We start from the raw sequence: 19834 nt of genomic DNA on the forward strand, positions 1-19834 counted from the left end.
TATTTTCTAACTCACTCTTTAATGATTTGCCACTAATTTTGCTAAACAACCACACTTTTATGAAAAATGGACCAAAAATAGGTAAAAATCTGTACAGCTGAGAGATATGGTGTGTGTGTGTGTGTGTGTGTGTGTGTGTGTGTGTGTGTGTGTGTGTGTGTGTGTGTGTGTGTGTGTGTGTAAAAAGTCCTCATAAGCACTGCATTTAATAACAAGATGTCTTAAACCAGCTTTGTTGGTAGGAAGTAAGGAAGCATAGCTCATAGGAAGAAAGGAATCATAGCTACAGTCTGTAGTATTATGTTTAAGAATTTTTTTTTTGGAAGTGTTTCTAAAGTGCTTTCTGTGCAAAGAAAAGTAAAATATATACTAGACTGAGGCAAACATTTGACTAAGTGACATTTAATAAGAACCATATGTACGTGTTTCGACTTGAGGACAGACTAAAAAACAGATCTCATCCTTAACCTGGGGACTGCCTCTATACCTCTAACCTTGGCTTATTTAAGTCATTGATAAATATGCCCACTTGTGCTGTCTCTTGATTTCTCCACTTCTCTGTTTTATACAAATTCTCATAACAATTTCAAAATATCTCTAATACCACTACAGGATCTCTGGTTATTTTTCTTGTTATAGGCTCCCTATGTTTGGAAACAGTCATTGCTACTTTGTTGCCCAAGTCATTGTGCTAAAAGTTTTTGTGCTCTGGACTTATTACCAAAAAAAAAAAAAAACAGTTGCTTAACGGTAATATTTCCAAATTCATGCATTTTATCCAGATGCTGCCATATTTTCTCTTGAGCACTCTGCATTTGTGCCTATGAGATTCCCTTATTCTGCAATACATTTAATCTTTGTCAGCTCCTTTTAAGTAATTATTGCTACTACTTGACCATATCTCTCTTTCTTTTATCGCAACCCACTTTTTAAACTCCACTTTCATTTTATCCCAGTCACTCTCTCTAACATCTAGAGTACTTTCTGTCTTTAAAAAACAAAATGGTCAGCAAGCACTCCACATCAACAATAAAAATACACTTTCTTAATACTTAAAAAGCATGGCATGTAGAGGCATCTCTTTAATCGTGGGGGTGGGGGATGAGTATATATACACATGGATATACTTTATATAGTCTACTTTCAGATGATCGAGGTCATTGCAGAAAACTTAAAATAACAAACTCTTGGAACATTCTATTTTCTCTCTGGGAAACTAACCACGTGTCCACCAACAATTACCCCCCCCCCCAGCTAAATATAGCAACTACGAGATTGCACTGCAGTGGAGAAAAGGGCAAAGTCCACCATGGTGGCCAAGTGGTTAGTTTTCTGGAGGGAAAATATGATGTTTCAGGAGTTCATTATTTCAAATTTTCGGCAATGTGGTCTCACTCATCTGAAAGTCAGCAAAATGGCAAGTCTACTATATAAATTAGATCTGTCCATAAATATATAAATGATTTAATGTGGTATAATTTACTTGTTTATTGATTTTAGCTCTGAAGAAGGCTTTTGGCTGAAACCAGTTTGCCTTGCTCATTAAATGCCTCCATATGCTTTCTATTAAGTATTAGTAAAGTGTATTTTTATTGCTGACATGGAGTGCTGGCTGTTTTGTTTGAGCTTTGAATTTTAGCCCTGCACTGTTGCCTTACTTGCAAGAGCAGTCCTGTGGTGTATGTATACTTTTTGTCTTCCCTAATAACTCCCAAATAATTTCCATTACCTATTCCTTACATTTCTCTTGACAAGTAGGTGGGGAAGCACCAGTTTTTCCATCTTTACTTCATTACCCTGCAGTGTCATCTTAGTAACTATTGACACATGATGTGAAGTAGTTATTGTATGCATGTCAAACTTTTCAGTTAGATGCAGATTTTCCTGTGAAATTTGCTTTCTGTCCAGTCTAGCCCAGTTATTGTATTGTACCTTGGGGAATAATATATAAATTATCTCAAAGTTCCTACTACTGAATTCATGTCTTCTCTACCAAATATGTTCATGTATTTTTTCAGAAATCTACCCTCTTTTGTTATATTTCCCTTCTAGGGCCCCTACATACATCCTCATTGCTGTAAATCAAATTCCATTCCCCAGCAATAAGTAATATTCCGGGATGAAAACTGATAATTTCTCCTCAAAAATTTGTAACCTCCATAATAGCAGTTTAGAAGGAATATAAATACATGCCAGCGTAATCCGTATCGCTTACCAGTACCCCTTTACCGCCACAAATCTGCCATTATTATTTTTGTTCCTCGTCTGTCACTGTTGGAGCTCCTCTAGCAATTAGTACAAGTACTCCTCTTTTCCTTTGCCCCTGATATTCTGCTGAATATCCATCCTGAAACCCTTTGTTTATCAAATTCACATGCTCAGTTCTTTCCAAATGTGTCTCCTATAGCATTGTTATTTGCACTCTGTATGTTGTAATACAATTAAATATTATTTCATTTTTGTTTATACTGTATTTCTTAATATAATTAAATATTTTTTCATTGTTGTTTATACCTGTGAGACTGTTCACATTCTAATATAATATGGAAAGTGTTGCCATTGTGATAAGAAGTCGTTATTCCTAGCTATTATATATGATTTTTTAAATGTCTATTTCCAACTTTTGTGATATTTGCACCTACTGATATGTGGCAGGTTAATCCTGTGTACAGTTTTTTTTAATCATCAACATCGGAACCTGTGTTACATTTACAAGATTTTTTGAATTAATGAAAACTCAAAACAAAAACACTTCCAGAGCATCTCCCTAACTTGTCAACGTAAAGCAAATACATGAAATTATGTGCATCTTGAAGTAATGATGTTTAACCCAACTAATAGGAACAGTTGCTCCAACTAGATAGCTGCAAACACAGAAATTTGAAGTTATTCATGTTAAGTTTCATGTTATTGCCTGTGCTTCTGCTTACTCTAATTGGTGTCTGTCCTTTTTTTATGTTCATTCCCTTACCATACTAGTTATATCCTTGAATTTGAGTCACTGCATGCTTTCAGAAAAATAACTTTTAGCCTTAAAGAAACCAGTGTTCTAAGTTTTTATTGCCCTATGATCAGCTTGGCTCCATGGAAACTTAAGAGAAATAAATATAGTTCTTAGGTGTACAGGCTTTGAAAGACAAGCTGAAACTTTTTTTTGCTTGCCAAAGGAAAACTTTTCACTATATTCAATGTTCTCTTATTTGTTTCTCCTTAAAACATGTTTTTAGGTTAAGCCAAGGGTCTTAATCCAGAGATTAATTTATGTAAAAGTAAGAAAAAACATCTCTGTTCTACATATATTATGATCTCTCTACTTTTGCACCCCATCTTTCACTTCAAACCAAGATTACAGACTACTAACTTAAACACGCTTTTGGGTACTTTTTTTTTTTTTTTTTTGCATTGTAATGCCTACACTTCTTAATTCTAAAAATGAATGAAAAAAAGGGCATTTGTTTACTTTAGTATCTTTGTCACGTACAAGAACAACTAAAATGCTTTAGTATAAAACATGCAATTTATATCATTAAAAGTCTCATAGAAGTACTATTATGGACAGAAGTATTTTTATTTAGTTACCTTTTTCTTTCCTCTTCCCCTCCCCTTAGTGTCCTTCCAAACATTAATGATATGAAGTGAGGCAAATGCCTTTCAGCTCCCTACTAGTTTAACAAAGTCAAAGGAAGTCCACTCTTTCCACTTTTTCTTATACAGACATATTTCACAAATGAGATTGATGCTTTGCAGTCTCATGTTTATTCATGAGTTTCCTCGTTGCTGGTCTTCTGTTCATCTTTATCTCCCAACTTCAGATCCCAGTTCAGTTCCAAAGTACAAAATCCAAATAAGTAGTGCAAATAGTGCTCTGAATAAAACTAAATAATAAAATGTACCAAGGTTTAGGCACAGTATTTAATGAATATAAAATAATAAAACAATATTGTTAAGCGCTTTCATCAACAAGTATGACTTCTTCAGAACAAAGAAATGTTCAAAAATCAAGTTTAAATATACCATATCAGTCAGTCATTGGTTCTAGTCCAGCCAATACTGCCAGCAAGAAATCTCTGCTCATGAATATATGAATATTTGAAACTAAAACATTTTTGTGGTCAATGGGACTTTTGAACTCAATGTCTTAATTTTAACTGTGTTAAAAAATGTTTTAGTTTCAAATATTCATATATTCATGAGCAGAGATTTCTTGCTGGCAGTATTGGCTGGACTAGAACCAATGACTGACTGATATGGTATATTTAAACTTGATTTTTGAACATTTCTTTGTTCTGAAGAAGTCATACTTGTTGATGAAAGCGCTTAACAATATTGTTTTATTATTTTATATTCATTAAATATTACTGTGGGCTCGCAACCTTGGTGCTCCATTTTTATTATTCAGTTCCAAAGTACACCAGATTCTTCTAGTCAACTCCTGTGCTTTCCTCTTTCTCTTTTTCCTTTGGAACAGTGGCAAAGTCTCTCCATTTGCTTTGTTTTCAGAATAATGAGATCTAGAGTCCCCTCCTGCTTGATGGCTCACTTTTGATGGACAAACTTTTGTATTTACTCCTTGTCCTGTTCTACATCAAAAAATACCTTTGATCTTCCAGGTAAAATATTCCAAAGGCAGGTGGATGAAGCAGCTTGAATCTAACACCTGCCTCTCAACATTCCAGTGAATAACCATTTTCCACAAAGACTCTACTGTCTCCATCTTTTAATACTTTGCCCTTTTGCCTCGTTTTGCTGTTAGGAGTGTAACTTTACTAATACAGGTCTTGGTTACTTTCTCATGCCCAGATTTGTAGCATACACACACGGTGTGCTCTTTCAATTAACTGTTGCTGCTGTGGAATACCAATCCATTTGCTTATTTGTGCCTTCATAAAATTAATACAGTCTCTTCCTTCTAGTTTCTGTGGTATAGCAGAAAATCTAAGATTTTACCTATGTGTTATGTCCCAATTCTGTTAGTTTTTGAAACATCTCTTCTTGGACAGATTCCTCTTCATTTCTACCTGCAATTTTTGCAGTTTTATCAGCTCTTCTGAATATCTGTTTAAAGCTTCCTCCATTTTTATGGTCTGTTAATTGAGCTGATATACTCCTTCAGTGTTTTGTTTATTTTAATCAACTCTAAGCATATTTTACTTATTTTGTTCATCTAGATTACTAGAAGCCATGTCTTTCACCAGAGCTGGATCTTGAGCTGCTTTTTCCTTAACAGCTAAAGAATTCTTCCTGGTCAGTGTTTTCTCTTCACTTTTACTAGATGATTTTCTTTTAGGCTCTCTCAGTTTCTTCTTTGCTGGCATCCAAGGAGTGTACTTATTAGCCGATAACTGAATTTACTAAAACTGACAAAGTTCCTGGCCCTTGTCTTTCACTTTCTTTTTTCACACTGAGATAACTGAAGTTAGGCTGTTGATCTGTTTGCAGCCATCTTGGAAAATCCAGCCTTTCAATGTTTTATACAGTAATCATGGACATGACACAGTAGCTATAGCTTTAGTTAATCTACTTGTTGCTAAGCATTTTCATTCTAATCCTTCTTGTTTAGACAAGGATGGGTAAAGCTGTTGATAAGTTTAGGAAAAATGTATGCTGCTGCAGCTTTGATTTAAAATTCTGAACTGCCAGGCTCATATGTTAAAGTTTATACTGACAGACTGTGAAAAGTATGAGGAATCTTTTAGCTGCAGTTTCCTATTAGGATGAAAAATCTCCTTTGTATAGTCTTATTTCTCAGGTCACTAATCATTGTTTGAAGGGTGCATGTGGCTCTTTAGATACTGATTCCAGGGCAGTTCCCACTGGTACTGTTTTGAGGAGATCTCCCTGGCTGTGTTCTCAGAACCTTCAAGAAGATGTCAAAAATTAAATTTTGAATTCCCCTTTGGATAAAGATTTTGTTTTTGGACCTCCTGCTGTGGATATTGTCAGAAATTGGGATGAGAGAGGTAAGCTTCTTCAGTGACACTCAGATTTTTCAGTCTTCCTCCTCTACATTTTCCAAGGGATTTTTTGCTGCCAGAGGTTCCTGACTAGAAGAATTCAGGATCTCCAACACCTATCCTGTGAGGATAGCCTTATGTCCCTCTCACTTTACTCAGTCTCATATAGACTGCTCAGAGGGGACCTCTGTCTGGCATTTAAAGCCATCTCCAACCCCACCCTACTGGAAATGCTGCATATCCGCAAATCAAACACCACATGTGTCATGCTCACTCGGGACCTAAACCTAGCATGTGACATTAATAGGACCTGCTGGTGGGACAGATATGTTTCCCAGAGATTCCCCCATTTGTGGAATAGACTCCCTCTCCATGTTAAGCAGAGTACTTCTTTGTCCTTGTTCAAGTGTAACCTAGATGACTGGATTGGTAATAGGTGGGATCCCAGGGGAATATTTTCTATGTACCTGCTTGACAGAGAGGATAGGTGCTGACCTTGGAAACATGGGTGCAAAACTTTGGCTAGGCTTGGAAAGGCCTCATGGCCAGTAGTCTTGTAACTTCCTATGATCTTTGTCCAGTTTTGTCAAAAAACAAAATTTGCTGCAGCAGAATGCTGGTAAGCAGATATTTAAAAAAGCAGTAGGAGGAAGGTTCCAAAAAGAAAGCTGTATCCCCCCCCCCATAATAAAAGATAGTCAAGTAAGGCAGAATGACTGTTTAAGGATCCTTGTCCCCTCCTTCCACCCGGACAGTCTTTCCCCTTTCAGGAAGTATGAATCTGCATTTCTGTCTTTGGCAACAGATTCTGAAGCTGATCCATCTATATTATAGATGGTAGTGAGAGGAAATTTATCCTTTCCACGGGATTTCTTCTCATCCACAGGACCAAAACCTTCTCTTCTGTTTTGTTCTCCACCACACACTGTCTAAGGGAGTGAAAGAAGCAGTTATTCCTTCCTAGTTGGAAAAAAAGTTTTTATTCAGGAATGCTGTTAGTGTCAAAGAAAGAAAATTCTGGAGTCCTAGATCTGGTTTACTTTTTCATGAATCAGTTTGTGATGATGTCCAAGTTCAAAATGCTTTCACTTTGCAACCTGTTACTCCTTTTTTTAGTAACTTTAAAGATACATATCATTGCGTTCCTATTTATCTAAATTTCAGGCGTTTAAGGTTTTATGTGTCTAGATCTCATTGTCAGTTCTCTGCAATACCCTTTTGAGTATCCACTGCTGCAAGATGTTCACAAAATGTCTAGCTGTTGTCATAGCTCATTGCAGGCTCCTGAGTATCCACATTTTTTGATATTTAGATGACTTGCATATCTTTGCAGAGTCTTTTTCCAATTGTTCGGGGTGTTTCACTTGGGCACGAGATCTCCTACACAGGCTGGGATTCCAAGGGAACATTTAAAAGTCTTTTTTGACAACCTCACACAGGATTGTGTTGTTGGGGTGCTTTAGACACCTCAGTACAAATAGCTTTTCTTCCAGAGGAAGAAGTGAGTTGATATTTAGATGTATTCCAGGGTGTTTCCACTCAGACTTTTGTAACCATAAAGAAATGCTTCAGGTTTGTGGGTCTCATGGCATACATGATTCTCGTGATACTGCTTGGAAGTCTGCATATGAGAAAGCAAAAAGACATCACTTGGTAGACATAAAATATCCTTGAATCCAGGTCTTCTATTCTCTGTTCGTACTCCAAAGCAGTCACTCACAACAGACATCCCAGCCTTTTCTTGAGGAGCAGTGTCAAGGGGAATAAAAGTGCAAAGCTTCTAGGACAAGAAAGACAGATAAAAGCACATAAACATAACAGATGCTTGCTCTTATAAATGCTGTTAACTGTGAATCTTTTGTTGCTGATAATAAAAAATAAAAGATGATCTTCTGTTGCTCCCAGGACCTCTTCAGGTTGTTGCAGACAAAGCAAGGGGGAACTGGATCTTGCTCCCTTTGCATATTATCCATGTCATTCTGCAGGCATCTTACATTTTATCAGAGTACAGCTGTGTGGTAGGCAAGCAGAGCAGGACAAAGGCAGACCCTCATGAAGGGAAAATAGATTAGATAGTCTTCCAAAATGTCATCCATTTCTAGAGAATTCCTCAGGTAAACCTATTTACCTCTTCTCTAAACAATCAACTGGCAAAACTGTATTTCAGGACTGCATGCTAGAAGGTCTAGAAGACAAATGCTTTTTGTTTTCCTTGAGCAGGAATGTTTCTGCTTTCCTTGAGCAGGAATGTTTCAGTATGCTTTTTCCAGTAGTATCTAGGGTACTTCCAAAGTTTCAGAAGGAATCCTCAAAGATCATTGTTTTGACTCCGTTCTGGCTGAGGCAACAGTTGTTCTCCCTTATTTTGTAATCACGTGGTCCAATTACCACAAACTTCTTCACAGACTGAATGTGCTCACACAAGAACATTGGTGTTTGATGCAACCCGATCCCAAACAATTACATCTGAATGCCTGGATGATAGGGTCGTAATACATTTTAGTTACCTGTTTTCACGGAGGCAAGAAAACCTGCTACTAGAAAATTATATATTAGCAACTGGAAAAGGTTTTCTAGTTGGTACTAACAAAAGAACCAGCATGCATTTTAGGGCTAGTGTTTCTCTGGTTTTACAGTGTTTGTGGGAATGAATATCCTATGTCCCATCGTACTCCTCTGTCACTGTTCATTGGTCAGACATTTCAGGATGTTTGCCCTTGGATCCCCCTCTTTCGATGCAGTCTGATGTTAAAATGTTTTTTGAAAGGAGTGTTACATAAGAAGCCTCCAAAGAAAATGGTGATACCTCCTTGCGATGTTAATTTTGCTTTAGCACTTGCTTCATTTGGACCAGCTCATCTTGGCTGACTTTAGGTTCCTTAACATGGAGAACGGTTTTGCTGATTGCTCTGACCTCTGCAAGAAGAGAACTTCTCATTTTTCACAAAGACAGGGTTTCTTTTGTGAACTAATCTTATTATGCCTAAAGTGGTTCAGGTTTACTTTAAGCCATACTATTGATCTCCCAGTTTTCTTTCCAGAACCTAAAAATGACAATGGTAGTTCATGCCTTGTTTGTACACAGGCAACTCTGGTGTTATCTTGACAGAACCAAATCTTTCAGAACATCTGATCAGTTGTTCATTTCTTGTGAATGTAAGAGGTGACATGTCTCAAAGCAAACTGTTTTCAAATAGTTATCTCAGGCCGTTACCTTTTGTTATTCCCACTGCAACAAAACCATCCTAGGCAGGATCAGGGCACACACTGCCAGAGTCTTAGTTTCATCTATAGCTTTTTGGAAAGTGTTAGACTTGGAAGTATTCTAGAAGCAGCAACTTGATCCTCTCTGCATGCTATTAAAAAAACACTGTAAGCTTGATTCCTTTTCCAGGTCTAGAACAAACATCTACTGTTATGGTACATGCGTACACAGCTATACTTTGCCACATGTAAGGTGCCTTTGACAAGAAAAGTAACCAGAGGTCTGATTCAGGTAATATAGATATTTCAGAAATCCTAATTTATATAAAGCAGAGGAATGGGGAACCAAGAGGCACAAATGGAAATATTTATGGAAAAGTTAACTATGTTAAGGTTTGGAGAAGATAAAAATGGTGATGTATAATCAATTAACAGGGAAGTCTGCAGGACAGATAGTTTTCCTGTGGATGTCTGAAAGTTAAGAGAGGAGAAAATTGTATTTATTAACAGTATTTTAAAAGGAGGGACAATACTAGCATCTTTGAAGAAAGCCATGGTGATTGTATAACCCAAAGAGGGTGAAGACCCTTTAGCTCCAGCTTCATGTAGAAAAATTTCAATTTTATACCTTGATTTATAAAGTGTTTGTTTATACTACACAAGAGAATGGAAAAGGTGTTACTAAAATTGATCGGTAAAATTGATCGGTATGAGTTAACATGGTTTTGTGATGGGGAGACGGGCAGCATTACTAGAACAGTAATAATCCAGAGTGAAGCAGAATGTAAGAAAAACTGCTGCTGTTGGTGGATCTTGATGGAGCGAGGACATTTGATAGTTCCCTGGGATTTTATGAGTAGAGCAGTGGTAGTATTTTCATTGCCTTAGAGTAAGAGTTAATTAGGAGGTTATTTGAAGAGTCATGGGCAAGATTGAAGGTGGGAGGGTTCCTCTCTGACAAGATACACTTAAACAGAGGAGCAATGCAAGTGTGTTCTCTTTCCCCTTTTATTATTTGCTTTATATTTAGAGCACTTGGTAATGAAAATAAGGTACTCATGTATTCAAATATATAACTGGTATAATAATTAAGAAAAATTAACTTTATTCATATATGCCTTTGTTGTGTATTTGATAAGTCTAGAAAAGGGCATGTCAGTGTTGTGGAACATTTTGACACCATTTCATATTCTTTCAGGATAAAAAAACACATGGATATAAAACAATACCCATATCTATGAGAACATGATAAGATGGAATATTTAGTAGTATGGATTCAAAATGATTCTATTATGGCAGCTAAGAATATGTGGGAAGAGACTAAATAAAGGATAATACAAGACTGAGATGTTGGGATGTTTTGTTTATGGATATGGATAATAAACTTCTCCTCTGGTTGATAAAATATCTTATGGAACGTGATTAATAAAAAGCTGAAGGACATTATTCGGGTGGGAAAGAAGAAAGAGTTAAATGGGATAAGTTGTTTATCCCATAGAAGAAGGTAACTTAGGATTGCCTGATTTTGTTTTAGAGCTATGCAGGTGAGGCTGCTAGAATTAAAGTCTTCTGCTAATGTTATATATAAGTGGAAAAGAATGACAGTGATGAAATGGGGGGATCAGGAAATAAGGAGAAAAGAAAGAGTATGGATGCAGGCCCTTAAGGAGAAAAACTATACAGAGTATTATATTTATAAAGTAGTAGAAATATTTTAAGAACTTGGCCAACATTAGAATGGAGAATAGAGAATTTGACAAGGGAGTCTGCAAGCAGAGGTATAGAAAATAGGCAAGAAGGGTTTTGAACTTACTAGAGAAAATTAGCAAAGGAACCAAGGTATTGGGAGAAAATATCTAGAGAGGCAGTGTTGATAGAGTGGGATGAGGCCAGGTTAAAGTTTTGGATTGCAGGTTAGACTGTCGTGCTTGCCAGGGACTGACTGATGCCAGAATACAGACGGAGATAAGCGTAGGGGGTCAACCTGCTGTTAAAAAAGGGGAACTTGTTCGGGCATATAAAATGTTGCATGATAACTGTAAGAATCAATTAGAAGAGGTTAATGAAGATTGGGAAGGGAGACTGGAAAGGCACTTTATCAAGTAACAGCAGAAGGACATCAGTATGACTCCCAAGTGTGCAGCAAAGTCCAGAAGCTTTAGGATTTGTGCTTGGAATTGTTTGCACAGGCATATTTATACCCTAAGCAGACTTCAGAGAAGTTTTGCTCAGGCAGACAGCAATTACTGGAGCTGTGATGGGATAGTGAAAGGTAATTGGGAACATTTTCTGGAATTTAATGAGTTGGCTATATTTTAAAAATTCCCTTCCGAGTACTTTGTCAGAAATGTTGAGGGAGCAAATGACTTGTAACCAAGGACATTATTGAGCTGGGAATCAATACACATTCTGAATTGCCTAGGCATACTAAGGCATTGCTAAGTGTAATGCTATTGGTTGTCAAAAAAAAGTAATTAACAGAAAATGGAAATCAAAATCTAAACCAAGCGTAAATGAAGTGTTGAATATCGTAAAGGAGATAAAATAATTGGAGGTGAAATCTTTAGAAAAAAAGAATAATCATTACAAATATTTGAATGGCATTTGTCTGAACAATACTGCAGAATAATGTTCTGAAGCAGGATTGAAATTTAAGGGAAGGAAGGACACGAGCAAGTTATATAGTATTAGAATGAAAGGTAATTGTTAAAAAGCAGCACATATGTATAATGTGTGAAGTTAATGAGAAATGCTTAAAAAGCTTTTTCTTTTCCATACTTGTATGTGTACACATGTTATTGTTCAGTGTGTAATGTTAAAAGTGTTCCAAGCAGACTATGCCCAAGTGGATATCCCTTGCCATTTCTTTCTGTTATTCTCTCTGTGGAAAGTCTCTCTAAGGTCATATTAGAGCTCATTCTAAAACTGCTGCTTCATCTGGTGCTTTCTTCAAGGAATTTGACTCCAAGTCTGTCTTGAAGGCAGCTTTGGTCTTCTGGTCATACTCTTACCAAACATTACAAAACTACTACCTTTTCTAGACCCAGAACAGAACTTACCAAGACCATCCTTTAAAAGTTGGTGCTTCTCTTACCCCCTGACAGTCTACCTAAAAGCTTTGGGAATTGTCCCATCTGTCAGCAATTCTGTAGCAATGATCTGATGATGGACATAGTGTAGTTTTGTTAGACCTTATCATAACATTAGATATTTAAATAGATCACTTTTGCAATATATGCCATTCCTCTTATTTTTTTTTTTCATTAGGCAAAGGTGGAGTCTGTATTTCCTTTCACCTTCTGATTATGTCTGAGTCTATCCTCCTTTTCATCCAGCCTCTTCTTTTGTCTGCGGCAAGAAAGCTCTGTGGGTTTTTGTGCTCCTGCATCCCTTATATAGCCGCATATACTCCTCATGCTTAGATCTAAGGTTGAATGCACTAAGCTTTGAATTGCTGGCTGGACAGTTGGTATCGTTGGCAGGATATGCCCCATCTGTCAGCATTACTGCAGTAGCATTCTATTCGAACATCTGCTGTTACAGTAAGTTCTTGCACAAGTGAACTGTCCCTGAGTGCTCACTGTATATACTCTAGTCTAGATGGTGAAAAAATAAAATGTTTGGTTGTAAATCAGTATTTTCTTATCATAGCTAAAGGACCTGTGGTGATTCCACATGTCTACTGAATGCTTAGAAAACTTTAAAGAATTCTATTATATACTCTCAAGGTGAGTAGGTTGTACAGTTGTGCTATTTTGCTTTGTCATGTAGTCTTTTATTTGTCTGTTCATGTCATGCCTAAGAGCAGTGTCTGGTTAAATGAGTTGCTGAGTCACAGGTTGAGATGGAGAAATATTAACTAGTGATTCTGAAGGAAGCTCAGAAGCAGTTCATAGCTTTAATGCTCTGTACTGAATAAATCCTTTGAGTATCACAGTATTACCTCAGGTGGTGTCCTTTGATGATAGCGTAGAACTTTTTAATGTGTTAGTTATAATATTTTGATGTTGTATTTTAACAGGCATTATGGACAAAAACACACTCTGCAGTTGTGTATCCTTGCCATGCTATTATAGTGTCTATGGACACTGAGACTGGGGAGCAGAGATTTTTCATTGGACACACTGATAAGGTAAGTAACTTTGCAAATCTACACATTATGATTTTGTGAAGTAACTTTAGTGAAGTAATTTTTGTTTTCGTTTTAAACCTTTTAATGGCTTGAATGCAGCCTTAGGATTTTTTATTTAATATTCAGCAATCCAGTACTAGTAGTACATGGAGAAGAGTTGCAGCTACATTGTCAGTTGTCAGATTAATGTGTAGAATTGAGTTTATGTAGCCATTTTAAACATAGGTGGTAGTGATGTTGGCAGAACATTTATGACCCCTTTAAACACACTTGGCAATGACGCAGGTGGGATCTTTATTCCTATTCTGTTTACAGCTTCTATTTCCTGTCTGATTTTATAACCAGAAATAATTTAGATGCATCTTGTTCCATGTTAATTCACTATTTAGAAAATGGCCTGGTGTTTAACATTTTTGCTTCTAAATATTTATTTTTGAAGATGTCGTGCACGTTGCTTAATTTTTCTTATTGCAGCTCTTGGTTATTTGCTTACCCTTATTAAAAATCTTTAAGAGTTCTTGTTCATTAAAAAATGTTCTTGTTAATTTTGTATTCATATTTATTTAAGTTTCATCTTTGAAAGTTGAGATGTATGATTGTCTGAATGTCACAGAAAGTGGAAAGACTAGCTTTCAGTTTCAGTACCTCTGTTTTTAGAGTGCAATGCTGTATTTTTCATTTACTGCAATACTGTTGCAGTAGCCTTTAGGCTATATCTGTTTGCTCCTGTCAAGGGCACAAGAACCAGCCAGCTTCCAAAACTTCCTGCTTCCTCACACACCTTTACTCTGACTACCAGTTGGTCATTCCTGTGTAGGGAAATCAGCAGTCAGAGTGAAGATTTATTTTTTTGTGCATTCTTGCCACCTCATGGAGAAGCAGCTCAGAGGCTACATGGGTGCAGCAGCCGGCCTTCGACTTTATGTTTGGTAGGTAAGTCCCCAGTGGGGAAGCCATTCACACAGAATGCTCTTTTAAGAAAGGAAAAAACTGCTGGTTTTAAAAAGGGCTTTTTAGCAATATTTGAAGTTTAAGAAACTCCGTATTCTTCCAGATATCAGAAGTTTCCTGTTGGGGACCACTGTTTTTTGTTTTAAGCTATTTTGATGGCTGTTTTTTGAGGTAATGTACTGCTTATCTAACTGTGTGAGTTAATGAAAGGGTTAGTGTTTTGAAGTGTTTCATGCAGTTGAACTATTATGGCGTATGTTAGTGTTTGTGTACACTGCCAATACACCTTGCCAGTTTTATTTTTTCAGACTGAATTTAAAAAAAAAATTTCTGACATGAATTTAGTGTATTGCTTACACATTACTGTGTTTGGAGGATGTGTAAGTTTACTGCTTGGTTACACATTCTGACAACATACCTTTTGACAGACTTGTTCCAGCAAAGTGTATTGCCTTTTAGATATCCTGAATCACTGAATAGATACATAATTTCTCGCAGTTGTTCTGTCTCCTACTTTACCTAGAAAGAGAAAAAAAAAAGAACTTGTTAAAGAGCCCTTGCCATCTCTGCAGGCACAGTCAACACCTCAGCTAATGGTGACTGAATCTTCTGTGGCCATTAGCCATTCCTCAGCCCACTCACTTGTCTCTCCTGCTTCCTCTGATGTAGTCCTTCCATCCAGCATAAACCAGGGATCGGCTACATCCTCATCTGCTGTTCCAGTTCAGAATTCTGATCCAGCAAGGCAGAACCATGTCTTCTGGGCCAGGGGAGATGCACTTGAAGATTTTTCTCAAGATGGCAGGGGAAAGAGACCATTAGATGTGGCAGAAGTGTATTATCCGAGTTGGTCTTTATATAAACCTGTAAAGTAAAAAAAAGAATGTTAAACATTGTTCATCTAATGACATGGTATCTGCAGTAACATATGATTTTCTTAGCATAGCTAGGCAATTGTTACAGGCTGGTAACTCTGATGTTCAAACATACTTACCTGAAAATGTCATTAGAGATATTCTGGAAAAAAAAAACATGTCAGAGAATTCTGACATGGACAATGGACATGGGCAGGGCTTCTTCTCCTGCAGATTTCAAAGTCCAAATCTCTGATTCAGTGGAAACTTGGTCCCCATAACTCACTTGGAGGAATTTTCCTTTTCTCAGACAGTAGCCAGAATGAATGAGGTGTTTTTATGGGAACAGATGGACGTTCCCCCTGAACTGAGGAGAGATTATGATACATTACAGTAAGATATGCCACATTCAACTCCCATACCTTCAGCGGTGCCAACCTTGGATGATGTATTTAACACTGCTTGTAATAATCCTGATTCTCAACCTTCACTTCCTAAAAAAGGGGGTACGTAATCACAGGTTTTCTGATGAGGTAGAATCTGAAATTTTTAATTCAGCTTTAGTTGGAGTTTCGTTTGGCCCATCTGGTACTCAGGTCTGCAAACAGTTTGATAAAACAGGGAAATTAATAAAGGGAGTTTGTCAGGCCCATCTTACAAGCTCCCAAATCCTCTTTTCCTTCTAAGCAACAGAAGAAGCAATCCCTGCCTTCTCAAGCCAAACAGAGAACCAAAAAGATGGTAGGAGGGAACAACAACAAAAAAATTAGGATGTTTTCCAAAAATGGGACAGTCTGTTACTTAGAATTATTTATTTATTTAACATTTGTTTACTGGGAGTGTCCGACTATACAACTACTCTTCCCCCCTCCCCAACCTCTCCTCTAAAAAATCTGTCCCAGAAACTGGCTGTGTACACCCCACTGTGACAACAGAGTTTTTCAGACTCTTGGGTGTTAAAAACGGTTCCGAAAGGATACAGTTGGCACTGGATACGGATATGTCCTTTCAGGCGAGTTCTTCCCTACCTTCTGAACCAAACAGAAGATCTGAAGTAGGATATTCATTTGTCTGCAACCTGTGGGTTATGGATCCGATATCGGATCCGAACCGGCATGGTTTTCCAGCTATGGATCCAAGCTCTCAGCTCCTCCCCTCACCCATAATGCCCTGCTCTACCCTCATGACCTCAGATCTCGTTTGCCGCGCTGGTGACTGGATTGGTATCTATAGCTCTCAGCTAAGTGCTAGTTTTATATCTGTTAATTCAGAAAATTTGAAGTTTTTTGTACTTTTTTGTGTGAAAGTTTAGGTTTCCCTCTTTGATAGTTTTATTTAGAGTTAAATTAAGTATTTTTTTCCCTCCCTCGCTGTTGGCGTAGTGTGTGTGTGTTGGGCCTGTGTGTCTGTATTACTTTTAGTTACTTTTAATTAGTAGCTGTATAGATTTGGATGGCTGATCAGCCCAAATCTGTATTTTCTAAATGCACCGAGTGTGGCCATAAGCTCTCCCGGCTGATGGCCACACTGGTGTTAAAGTGCCTGGGGTTGAACACCTCACATCTGGATGCTCCATTTGTGCAGGGTTCAACCCCAGGGCACTGAGGAGCGGAGGTCCAAGCTTGTCTTGGCGGGCCTTTACCGCCAGACTCTGCTCCGCCTCCGCTCCTTCGGGAGTAACCGTGGTTTCGTTATTCCTCCGTGGCACCCCTCCTGCTCCTGGGACTCAACCTCCCGCTTCTGGAGAGGAGAGGGATGCTAGGAAAAAGGACCGGAGGGAGAAGCACAAGCGGCGGGCCGAGACCTCTGTTTCGCCCCGCCAGCCAAGCGGCTTCTCCCCTGGCTCCGTTGTCGGCTCGGTCTCCTCCTCCTCGGCTCCGGTCCCCTGTGTGCTTTTCACCGGGTCCTGAGGAGGAGGAGACCCGATCTCCGTCGAGGCTATCGAGGAGGCACTCCAGGCCTACCTCGGTAGCCTCGCCGAGATCCACATATAGCCTTTCTGATGCTGATCTGGACCGGATGATGAGAAGATTCATCCAGGCCCAGATGCAGATGGGAGTGCTCTTGCCTCCCCCCCCCTCTGGGGGGGAGCTCAACACCCCTTTTTAAGCCTATTGCTCCTTCTCCGACCCGCTATCCGGGTTCGGAGCAGCTGGAGCCGGGGGTGGGTCGGCGCCGATAGTACTTGGTACTTCGGATCCGACCCTGCCCTCGAGTGCATCGGATCCGACCTCTCGAGCCTGGATCCGAGCCTCGGATCCGGGGATCAGTGCTCCTTCGGCGCCGTCTGTGTCGGAGCGCACTGTCCTTCGGATCCGGCGCCGGGCGCCGGCTCCGATCCACTCTTCGGATCCGAGGGGAGCCGATTGTCGGATCCTTTGGTCGAGGTCGGCTCCCTTCGGCGTTTGATGTAGTGGAGAGGGCCCTGTTGAGGGTCTCCGGACCCCGGCACTTGTTCGGCTCCGTCCGCTCCCTCTGCACTGGGCCAGGCTTCCACCATCCGGCCCCTGGGACAGCCCGCTTCTGTGCCCCAAGTTGCTCCTATGGAACAAATTGCTGCTTGTGAGGACTCCTCTGACAGCCCCCAGAGGATGTCCCTCGCAAGCATACGGCAAAGGAGGCACATTGACTCCCGAGTCTCTCACAGAAGACACGGACTTGGAGGAAGGGAAGGCTCCCCACGGTCACCCTGAGGATGTCTCATTTGGAGACATCATGGAAATGCTCCGTATAAGGGGGGGTGGTCTGCCCCCAAGTCTTCCTCGGACGAGTCCGTGTTCTTGGAGGCATTTGAAGCGGGCCCGTCTACCTCTTGGGTGTCCCCCCCTGCCGAACCCCTGGTGGACCTTATTACCACCAGGGCGTGGAAGGAACCGGACACCGTGGAGCCAATTCCCAAGAGGCCAGATAGGATCCTTAGCCCACCGTCCGACCGGGCCCATTGGAGTAAGGGGCCTCCGGTAGATGCCATGTTGACGGCGGCGGCCACCAAGAGGGAACTGGCTCAGGAGAGTCCCTCAGTCCACCCCCCGAGCAAGGAGTCTCGGATGATGGACCGCTTGGGGAAGCGGATGTTTAGTTCAGCGACCTTCTCGGTAAGGGCGCTGAACTACTTGGCACATGTCATTAGGATGCAGCGAGATCTTATTAAAGAATACGCTGCATCCCCCCCAGAGTCCATTTCGGAGGAGGACAGGGTTCTGCACTCCACCCGTATGGCCACTCTTAGGTCAGTTACTAATACTTCTATGCGGCTACTCTCCCATGCAACGGAAGGCGCCGCTAGAGCTGCGGGGACAGGACTAGTCACTAGACGTCAGGCCTGGCTCCGTCACTGCGATTTTTCTGAGCCCTTCAAAGCGTCATTTGCGAACGCCCCCTTTGATGGTTCTGCTCTGTTTGGCAAAACCGTTCGCGAGATGTTGACCCAGAGCGAGAAGGACGGGAAGACGCTGTCTGCCGTCGGAATCCGCTTCTCTGCACCCCAGAGGCCCTACTCTAGGAACCAAAAGGGTCAGAAGAAGATGTGGTTCCGGAAGTCGCAGCAGTCCCAGCCTGCTCCGGACAACCAGTCCTTCCGTGGCAGAGGAGGATAGGGAGGACGCCGCCCTAGAGGCAGAGGGGCTCCCAGAAACTTCGGGTCCAGGGAACCTTTCTCTGAACGGCCCGCGCAGCAACCCTGAGGGTTGCCCGACTGCTCCACTCTGGAGGCAGTCGGGACATTCGGGCACCTAGCGGCATGGGAGTCCATAACATCGGACCGCTGGGTTCTCCAGATCATATCCAGAGGATATCGCATCCCTTTCCTTCACCTTCCAAAGTTGAAATCCCTCCCAGACGCCCCACCCGGTCAACGGGAGGCCACTTTGGCAGAAATTGGCCATCTGCTAAAGAAAAGAGCCATCCAGCCCGTCCCCAGACCAGATCGGATCAGGGTTCTACTCCAGATTCTTTTAGTGCCAAAGAAGACGGGGAACTAAGACCAATCCTGGACCTCTCTCTTGAATCTGGCAGTCCCCAAAGAAAAATTCAATGGTCACTCTGCAATCTATTCTCCCCTTCTGGGAGAAAATCACTGGATGTGCTCGATAGACCTCAAGGACGCCAGACTACCACATCCTGATGGACAGGCGCTCCAGGAGGTTTCTCCGCTTCCGGCTGGGAGCCAGTCACTACCAGTTCTGGGTCCTTCCCTTTGGTCTCACCACAGCCCCCAGGGTGTTCACCAAAGTATTAGCAGTGGTAGCGGCCCACCTGAGGTTTCAGGGGGTGCAGGTCTTTCCCTACCTGGACGACTGGCTTCTTACCGCCCCAACAAGGCATCTACTCTTATTGGCGCGAGACTCCTTTCTCCATCTTGCTCCTTTTCTGGGCATCACAATAAATACAAAGAAATCCAACCTGGCTCCACACAGCTCTTAGATTTTATAGGGGCCAGGCTAGACACAAGGAGTTTACGAGCCTTCCTCACTGCGGACAGAGTTCAAAATCTGCAGCTCCAGGTGCGGGCCATTCTCCACTCAAGTTCTGTTCCGCGGAGTTGGTCCTGAGGGCTCTAGGGTCCATGGCATCAGCTATAGCACTTCTTCCTCTTGCCAGGCTCAATATGCATTCTACAGTGGACGCTCTTAGTACAGTGGTCATACCTTGCTCTCCCCATGCATCATCCCATAGCGATCAGCAAGGCTTGCAAGCGGTCCCTCTTGTGGTGGCTCCACTCCCCGGATCTCCACAGAGGC

At 40.7% G+C, this 19834-nt stretch overlaps 1 protein-coding gene across 1 annotated transcript in view; it reads left to right on the forward strand.

Annotated features, from left to right (window-relative positions):
* The window catches only part of WDR90 (WD repeat domain 90), a 1773335-nt gene that overhangs the window by 394728 nt on the left and 1358773 nt on the right, over positions 1-19834 (forward strand). The window contains exon 12 of the mRNA XM_044079383.1: positions 13180-13290. Within this exon, the coding sequence (XP_043935318.1) occupies positions 13180-13290 (111 nt within the window). The remainder of the gene's footprint in view (positions 1-13179; positions 13291-19834) is intronic.

This window comes from Protopterus annectens, chromosome 8.part0, assembly GCF_019279795.1.
Source record: "Protopterus annectens isolate FY-2018-M chromosome 8.part0, PAN1.0, whole genome shotgun sequence".
In the NCBI taxonomy this organism is placed as follows: Eukaryota; Metazoa; Chordata; order Ceratodontiformes; family Protopteridae; genus Protopterus; species Protopterus annectens.